Source organism: Rhinolophus sinicus, linkage group LG02 (genome assembly GCF_036562045.2).
Source record: "Rhinolophus sinicus isolate RSC01 linkage group LG02, ASM3656204v1, whole genome shotgun sequence".
NCBI lineage: Eukaryota > Metazoa > Chordata > Mammalia > Chiroptera > Rhinolophidae > Rhinolophus > Rhinolophus sinicus.
The window spans coordinates 194705420-194714718 of record NC_133752.1 but is presented as its reverse complement, the minus strand read 5'-3'; the positions used below and the strand labels follow the sequence as shown (position 1 = coordinate 194714718).

General features: G+C 55.2%; 1 protein-coding gene across 2 annotated transcripts; it reads left to right on the top strand.

The window, feature by feature from the left end:
- Positions 1-2659: 2659 nt before the first annotated feature.
- TNFRSF13C (TNF receptor superfamily member 13C) lies at positions 2660-7690 on the top strand. 2 transcript variants are annotated; one of them, XM_019734435.2, is made up of 3 exons: positions 2660-2991; positions 3338-3571; positions 4077-7690. In XM_019734435.2, the coding sequence occupies exons 1-3, from the start codon at positions 2856-2858 to the stop codon at positions 4253-4255; spliced, it is 549 nt and encodes a 182-aa protein (XP_019589994.2). In that variant the 5' UTR covers positions 2660-2855; the 3' UTR covers positions 4256-7690. The 2 variants fall into 2 exon arrangements, with proteins under 2 accessions (XP_019589994.2, XP_019589993.2); XM_019734434.2 differs by having other exon boundaries at positions 2670-2991; positions 3335-3571.
- Positions 7691-9299: the final 1609 nt, after the last annotated feature.

The window sequence follows — 9299 nt, the reverse complement described above, 5'->3', positions numbered from 1 at the left end:
GGGTTGGGGGACAGAGATCAAGGGAGACTCCCTTCTCCCTGACAGACCTCAAATTAATCATCCTTTTTTTAAAAAAAATTCGTCAGTGAACGAAAACTTGAGAATACTAAGAAACAGATTCAATTAAAAGGGTTTTTCAGCAACAGAGTCCCTTATTTTCTACTCAAGAATACAGAGGTGATGACATCAAGTTAGTTAAAGTAAAAACTATTAAAAGAACAACGAAAATTTGCAAGAACCACATTGATTTTAGAAACTTTTCCTCTCATCTCCGTCAAAAAGTGATATAGAACACTTCAATAAAGACGCTAATAAACTTAAGAGCTATGAAAAAAAAAAAGAATACACTGAGGAATAACCTGACATTTAGCACCTTGGTCTGATGGTGAAATTTCTCTCTTTAACTGCCAAGGCGTCCTCGGGGGGACTTCAGGCCTCCCCCGCCCCACTTAGGAGGCACAAGTGAAAAGGTTTGTCAAGTCAGTCTCCTGCACTCGCCCGGCTCGAATCCCACAGGCCTTTCACTGTTGCCAGCTCTGTCCCCGGAGGCACCCAGTTGACATTCGTGTCAAATGAGTACCTCGGCTTCTCCCTCAGAGCTGCCTGCGCCAACAAGCAGACCCACAACTCTCCGGCTCTGGCTTGGGGTTCTGAGAACCACCTCCTCTGCTCTCTCTGCCCAAGGAGTCAAGAGCGTGCTCATGTAAATGACCCCAGACCTAGCCCACCTTCTCCCATGGACAGGTTCCCCTCTCCTGGGTTCCCACCGGCCTCTGCCTGCTCAGCCCGAACGTCTGATGAGGATTAAGTGAGGACGCTGCAGTCAGGTGACAGGTGATGGCACCAGTGGTAATGGGGGAGGGGGTTGGGGCCCAATCTTCCTGCCTTGCCGCCACCCTTCTGCCCCATAGGAAGGCCTTCCCTGCCCAGGCTCCTCTCCAGGCTCCTGGCTCCTCCACCCCCTCACCACACACCCACACCCACATCCACACCCACCACCCCAGACCCACTTCTCCTTTGCAGCTGCCCCACCGCCTACACCTTCCTGCCACGGAGTTGCTGGCCCGTGGGCAGGGGCTGGGGAGGCAGTGGTCTAGGACTTCTCAAAGCCGGCCAACTTGGGGTTCTGTGTGAGTCCTCGGGGTCCCTTGAGCCAGAAACTTGGGGACCAGCCTTGCTCCCCTCTCTCCATAGCATCCCTTGCTCTTCGTGAACAATGTCTAGATGGTGCCCCTGCTCTGGACCATAGTGCAGCCTCTTCACTGCTCCGCACACCTGTCCAGTCTCTGGCTCCACAGCTGCCAGACACTGTCCCCCTAAGGCACAGCTCAGAACCTCTCCCTCCACTCAGATACCTCCTCTGCCTGAGCACCTGTGGCTTGAGGCCTGGCCCAGTCCATCTGCAGCCGTGGGAGCTCCCTTTCTCTCTCCCTCCTTCCCTCCTTCTACAGCATCCCCTGAGGCAGGGGCCATGCCAGTCCCCACACAAAGCTCCCCCTTTCACCTCTCCATGCCTTTGCCTCTGCCTGGAAGGTTTCCCTCCCCTTTGCAGCTGCTAAAGATCCACTCCTGTCACCAAGCCTCCTCCCTGTCCCCTGGACAGTTACTCTCTCCTCTGTGCCCCCAGCTCTAAAGTGCTTAGCGGGCTGGTAGGGCCCACCAGGAGGCACTAAGCCTGCAGCCATGCTGAGGCCTTCTGCCAGCCCCTGTCCCTAGATGTCAAGGAAGGAAGACTCAGGAAGCTTGTGTGTGTGTGTGACTCAGTCAGAGAGACACAGGCGTGAGAGACAGGTGGGGGAACCCAAACATGGAGGAGCAGAGACAGGCAGGAGGCGCCTTGGTGAGACATAGGGGTGAGGGCCCGGCACACAAACAAACCTCGGAAAAGACAGCAAGGTGGGTGGACTGCCTACTGGGGTTCGGTCTTTCTGTCCATCTGTTGGTCTGAATCTCCTTCCTGCTTAGGATCTGGAGACTGAGCTGTCCCTGGGTGCTTGGCTGCCCTCCCCTTCCACCTTCTGTGCCCTCCACTCTAGCCAGAGGTTCCTTGCTAACACACAGCTCTGACTGTGACAGTCCCTGCTTAAAGCCCTTTGTGGCTCCCCAGTGCCTTCAGGCCAGTGTCTGAACTCCTTACCCCTCATTCAAGGCCCCAGGCCAGCCCTCTGACCCCAGCACTCCTTGGCCTTCGCATTTGGGGCTTGAGGCTTTTGCTTATACTAAGCCTCTTCCCCATCATGGCCCCTAGACATCACTCCATCTAGCAATTGACTCATCTCCACAAAGCTTTCCTGGGCGCTCCAGCCCTCCAGCCCTCTGTGGTGAGACCGACACTAGCTGCTGTGAGGTATGTCTCTTTCATCACCACCCCCAGTGTGGGGGTCCCTCAGGACAGACACATCCAGTGTGGGCACTCAGGATGTGTTTGGTGAACTGAACCAGCTCTGAAAAGGGCAGGAGGGCTCCCCAGAGAAGGCGGCAGATGAGGGTGGGAGGAGATGGCTGGTGGGGATCACCTGGGGATATGGGCTGGCCTTGGGGCGTAGGACAGAGGAGGCCTGCTGGGGGGGGGGGGGGACCTGCTGGCCAAGAGCAGACCCTGGTCTCAGTGCCCAGCAGAGGGCCCTCCCAGCCGGATGATGGTTGAGTGGTTGAATGGAGAAACCACAGGTAGAAAGGGAAGGTCTGGGGTGCAGCGCCCTAGGGCCGTGACTGAGAGTGGTCCCACCCCAGCGGTCCCACCCCAGCGGGCAGGAGGGCGGAGCGAGTGCAGTGGGCGGTGTCGCCTCCGTTTCCTACCCCTGGGGCAGCCCAGGCGACTCAGTCCCAGCTGGGTGTGTGTTGGCATCAGTAGCATGAGGCCAGGGGCCAGGAGCCGGAGGGACGGGGACGGGCTGGCCCCCACGCCGTGCGTCCAGGCCAAGTGCTTTGACCCGCTGGTCCGCGGCTGCGTGGCCTGCAATCTCCTCCGGACGCCGGATCCGAGACCCGGTAAGAGCCAGAGGATTCCGACGCTGGCCGGCGGGACGGCCTCCGGGGGAGGCGGAGGGTGCTGCCACCACGGAGGGCCCCTCACCCTGCCCGCCAGAGCGGAGGCTTAGCCCCCACAGCTACGATCCCAGGATGTTGGGGCAGGGGAGCAAAGTGCTGACTGGGGCCGTGAGCAGGGGCTTGGATGGGGACCAGCCATCAGCGCGTAGCCCTCACCTCCGCCTCTCTCCCCTCTCCCCATGTACCACCCCCCACCCCACACACACCCTTCCCCGCGCCTGGCCGTCCCTCCCTTCCCTTGCTCAACCTCGCCTCTCTCTGACCCTCCGGTCCCCTACGCCAGCAGCGGGGATGAACAGCGTGGCGCCCGGGACGGCTGTGCAGCCGCAGGAGTCGGTGGGCGCGGGGGCCGGCGCCGGAGCAGAGACCGCGCTGCAGCTCCCTGCGCTACTTCTCGGCGCCCCGGCGCTGCTGGGCCTGACGCTGGCCCTGGTCCTTGTGGCTCTGGTGAGCTGGAGGAGGCGACAGAGGCGGCTCAGCTCGCCGGGTCTCCCGGAGGCCCGCGACCTAGAGCAGGACGGTAAGTTACGCGTCTCGGGGACCCAAGAGGCACTGCCCAGTGGAAGAGGGTCCGGCCGCCTGGGGTGGGGGGAGGGCTGAAGGGGAAGGCAGGGTTCTAGGTGGGGATGCAAAAAAGGGAGGAAAGAGCTGCTCTGAGGATCCTAGGCTGAGCAGGGAGACATTCCGGCCTGAGACCCCAGGCCAAGCGAGGTCCATAGCTGTGGCCTCTCAGACCCACGTAAGGAAGAGACACAAAGACTGGTGAGTGGAGTCTGAGAGAGGGGTCTGTCCTGGCTTCTCTCTGGGATGGCCAGACTGCCACACTTCCTCTCTCTTCTGCCAGCACCCCTCATTTTGCTGCCCTCTCAGCACTTCCTGTCCTGAGGGTGATCATGTGTCACCCTCCCCCCCTGCAGTGGGGAGTCATCGACTTCTCTCTCAGTGGGAGAGCTGTCCCTCCTGGGAGGCTTCCAGAATAGGGATGGGGGACCGCTGTGACTCAACCGTGACTTTCCCCCCACCAGAGCCCCCGAACGGTATCACCATCCTCTCCTCTGGACCCCTTGATGCCACAGCTCCCATCTGGCCTTCGCCCAGAGAAGACCCAGCCACCACCCCACCCGCCCACAGCGTCCCTGTGCCAGCCACAGAGCTTGGCTCCACTGAGCTGGTCACCACCAAGACAGCTGGCCCTGAGCAATAGTAGCAACGAAAGGGGCAGGAGGTGGCCTCTGCCCTCTGTGGACTGCGAGCCAGGGATTTGGAGGTTGAATTTGGCTCTTCACCCCACCTGCCCCTTTTCTGGGAGGCAGGCTGCTCCCCAGCAAACCCCACAGAACCACAGACACTGCAGACCAAAGTGTTCAGCCAGCACGGTGTCCTATGGCAGGTCAGTGTTTGGCTTTTAAAACCCTACCATCTTTGGGAGCCCTTGAAGGTTGTGACTGAGCTCCTGTTTTTGAGTAGTTGGGGCACTCTGTATAGGAGGCTTGCTTCTCTTTTAGAGTGAGGAAGCCGCCATTAAGCCAAAATGAATCTAGGAAAAGAATCCAGTGGGAGGATGCCTAATTTGTAGTTAGGTGTTGTATTTCTTTAATACTCGCTCTCAAGAGCTGTCCTGCTGGGAGGCTCCGTGGTTAGAGCGCAGTGCTCATAACACCAAGGTCGCCGGTTCGATTCCCACATGGGCCAGTGAGCTGCACCCTCCACAGCTAGAGTGAAAACAACAACATGGAGCTGATGGGTCCTGGAAAAGCACACTGTTCCCCAATAAAAAAAAGAAATAGCCTGAATTATGCTGATTCTCAGGTGTCTGTACCCCAATGTCAACCTGGAGCTTGGCCCAGTCTACAAGGACCCATGATGCCATTTTCACCCTGATGGCAGCTTCCAGAGCCCAAGGCTTGCACTTGGGAGGAAGTCTCCAGTCTCTGGGGCTGGACTGCAAACTCATGCTGAAGGCACACTGACAGGCATCAGAGACCACCGGGGGTCCCAGCTGCCTCCAGGGCACACTTAGCCATTCACAGGGCAGGGCTCCGGGTTTGCAGGACCTGGCCTCCTTCATACAGAGGCCAGGGCAGACCTGTGGCCTTGAACCAGCAGGACCTGATGTCCCTTGAGCTCCCTTCTCTTTGTGGCCTGCCCTCCCCAAGCACTAGGACTGAGCATTGCAGTCACTTGGCCATTCTGTGCCAATCCCTAGAGTCACCCACCATCCCAGTGGAACTGCTCTTCTGACAGTGGTGCCGCTTGCTCTGGGACTGGGGCCGAGACTGTCTCTTCCAGTTTGGGACCACACTGTACACTTGATCAGCCGCTGCCTCGTATGCCAGCTCTCCTACACAGGGCTAGAACCTCCTGACCCCAGATTCCATCCTGGAACTGGAACTTGTCACAACACAACGCCCTTGGAATTGGAACTTGTTGCAGCTCAATGCCCTTGGAAAGATCACTGGACTGGGAGTCAGAAGATGGGATTCTGGGTACCATTTTGTCCTACTGTAGGATTTTGGACACATTCTGTTCCATTCATCAAATGTGTTCTGCTCACTTCTCCCTGACGTGCCACCAGAGTTGCCTGGCACATACCTGCCCTTTCTGCCTACCCCTTACCCACCTCAAAAGATAGTTAGCAGGGCTGGCCCGGTGGTTCAGGTGGTTGGAGCGCCATGCTTCTAATGAGTAGGTCGCGGCTTCAATTTCCACATGGGCCAGTGAGTTGCGCCCTCTACAGCTAAGATTGTGAACAATGGCTCTCCCTGGAGCTGGGCTGCCGTGAGCAGCCAGGGGTGGCGTGGGCTGGTGTGGGCTGCTGTGTACTGCCGTGGGCTGCTGCGGATACCGTGTGCTGCCAGGAGTGGCCGGTGGCCAGCGTGAGTGGCCGGTGGCCAGCGTGAGTGGCCGGCAGCCATTGTGAGCGGCCAGCAGTCGGCGAGAGCTACCGTGAGCAGCCAACCAATGACCGGCGACCAACTGCCTCAGTCGGGGGAGCGCAAGGCTCATAACACCAACATGGACCAGGGAGCTGTGTCCTACACAGCTAGACTGAAAAACAACGGCTTGAACCGGAGTGGGGGCAAGGAGGAAAAAGAGGGAGGAAGGACAGTGTTATGCAGGGTCTCAGCTTCCGCTCCCCGGACAAGAACGCAGGACATGGGGAGGCCAAAAAGGAACACCGACAGAGCCATGGGTAGGGGGTTCATACCACTATACTCTTGCTGGCGGCTGGGTTGGAGACACAGGAAGCAGGCCCCACACAACGCGCAATCCGCTGTCCGATTCTCTGCCAACCAACCAATCCCCTAGCGTAGCCTCAGCAGTTATATTAGTGGCTAATGGCTAACCGGTAACAGCTGATGGCCAACCAGCCACAGTGGATGGCCATCTGATTACAGGTGATGGCCATCTAATAACCGAGCCAGCGCCTTTCCACGTGAGGCCAAGAGCCTGGAAACTGCTCTCTGAGACTCCATCCCCACAGTTAGCATCCAGCAGCATTTGGAGACCCCAGGACCTGGACATTCACATCTCTCATACCTAAATCTCTACTTAGCCACTCCCTCCCTGAACTCATTTCAGATGCCCCTCCCTCCAGGGAGCCAGCTGGCTAGGGTGAGATCAGGTGGTGGGCAGTAGGCAGGCAGGCCCAGAATGGCACCAGCCATCCACTGGGCTGGAGGAGTCTGAGCCATTGCTGGCCACCCCACCCCCACCCCACTTTTTCCACCAGAGCTGGAGGCTGGGCCCTGGAGGTGAAACTAGTGGGCGAAACCCCTCTGGGGCCCAGACATGCAAACCTCTGGCACCACTGTGTCCTAGCTGAACCGCTGGCTAGTGTTCAGCTTCCCCTCCAGTCTCAGTTACTTTTTCTGAAAAACAGAGGGTTCAAAGATAGATGCAAAGCTCTCCTCTTGGCCTGTGGCCCTCAGAGGAGAAGAACTAGAAGGAAACTTAGAGAATCCTCAACCCCTCACCACATTTTACAGATTAGAAAACTGAGGCCCAGAGAAGAAGACTTGGCATCATTGTCATCCAGCAAATAACAGAAGGAAAGTTCATTAAGGAAGAACCAGGAGGCGAGGCCAGGGGAGAGGTGGGCAAAGAGGGGGTCACTCTCCCCCAACCCCTGAAAGGGACGCCACCTCCCAGGGGCCTCCAGTCTCTGGCCCTCTGTCCTAGGCATTGTTTTCTAAGGAGTCTTACCTCATTTGATCTTAATAATAGCACCTGGAAGAGACGTGTTTGCTTTTAAAAAGTTTTTTATTTAAAAAAACATCAAGACGTGGGTTTTATAGACACTTTGGAACATTTAAGACAGTAATCGAGGGTGGAATTTACAGAGAAATGACCCATAATCCAGCAGTACCAGGCCCCTGAGTGGTGGATTTCCTACATCATTGTAATCATTTTATATACATATATAAATTCATATCTTGACTGTCGTACTTGGTGAGTTTTCTCTTGCCTTTAAATACTTCACCAACAAGGTGAAAACCTTGGAAAAATGTTGAAAAAGTTTGCCGCTGGAGCATCTGGTTGTTTTTAGTTTTTACAGTGGTCCCCCCTTCTCGAGTCAACCGCAGTTTGAAAATATTAAATGGAAAATTCCAGAAATAAGTAATTCATAAGTTTTAAATTGTGTGCCATTCTGAGTGCATGATGAACTCTCACGTCATCCTGCTTCTTCCCACTCAGGACGTGAATCATCTTTTTGTCCAGTGTATCCACACTGTATATGCTCCCTGCCCATCAGTCACTTAGTAGCTTTCTCTGTTAGTGGATACAATGCTTGTGTTCAAGTCACCCTTATTTTACCTAATAATGGCTCCCAAGCACAAGAGTGGTTAGTGAAGCTGACAATTTGGCCACGCCAAAGAGAAGCCATAAAATGCTTCCTTTAAGAGAAAAGGTAAAATTTCTCTAGTCAATAAGAAAAAAATTATATGCTGAGGTTGCTAAGATCTATGGTAAGGACGAATCTTCTACCATGAAATTGTCAAGAAGGAAACATAAATTTGTGCTAGATTTGCTGTCACACCTCAGGCTGCAAAAGTTATGGCCAAGGTGCGTGATAACTGCTTTGTTAGGATGGAAAAGGCATTACATTTGTGGGTGGAGGATGTGAGCACAAAACGTGTTCCAGCTGACAGTGTGTTGCACCAGAAAAGCATTGAGCCTGTACGGAGACTGCATCTAGAGCTCCCCTGGAACGAGCGCCCACATTCACGTCACTTTTATTACAGTATATTGTTATAGTTGTGCTATTTTATTATTAGTTAGTGTTGTTAATCGCTTACCGTACTTAATTTATAAATTAAATTTTATCATGGGTGCACATATAGGAAAAAAACATTGTATATAAAGGGTTCGGTACTATCCTGATTTCAGGCATCCCCTGGGGGTTTTGGACCTGTCTCCCAACAATGAGGGAGGACAACTGTACATTGTAACTGATACAGTAGCACCTCCTTGTACATAAATCTTTCCCTGAGTCTCTGTTTCCCAGGAGAGTTGTTGCAACCAAAGTCCTTGACTTTTTAAAGGCTCCCGTTTGTCCATGAGCGGGGATTATACAGCCCATTTTGCTGATAGGAAAGAAAAGGCCTAGAGAGGTGAGGGATCTGGCCCGAGATACAATAAGCAGAGATGGAGCTAGGCTAGACCCAGGCTCCTGCCCCTGCCCTGTGCGCCTGTCCAGAAAGGCACTGGTCTAGACGCCCTCCTTAGGAGCTGCTGATTCCATGGATTAACTCCCAGTCCTACTTGTTTTCAACACTACGTAAAGATTTCTCTCTCCACCTGGTCTCTTTTTGTGGTAAGAGGGATCCAAGACAGACTCTGGAAGAACTGCTTGTTGGGATGGCAACGGAGAGAAGCAGTTCCCCTCCCCCTAGCCTGTGTGTCTTGCCAGTTTTTCCTAAAGGAGGGTCTGGTTTCCCCAAAGTCCCCAGGGCCCAGGCAGGTGGGGGTGGATCTGGCTTAAGTCTCAGTTCCTCCTGGGGCTTCCTGCAGGCACCTTTCACTTCCTGCCCTGCAGCCCCCGATTCAGAGTTCAGAGTGGGGGTAGGGAGGCCCAGCTGGTGAGGCCAGGGAGGAAGGACCTGACCTCTTACCTTCCCTCTATCTCAGCAAGGAAGGCCCCACACAGCCCTTGCCTTTAGAAGCTGGTGGCATCTCCCTGGGCCTGTCTCCCCCTCCGCAAAATGGAGCTTGAGGGCCTCCCAACTGTCTGAGATTAAAGAGGT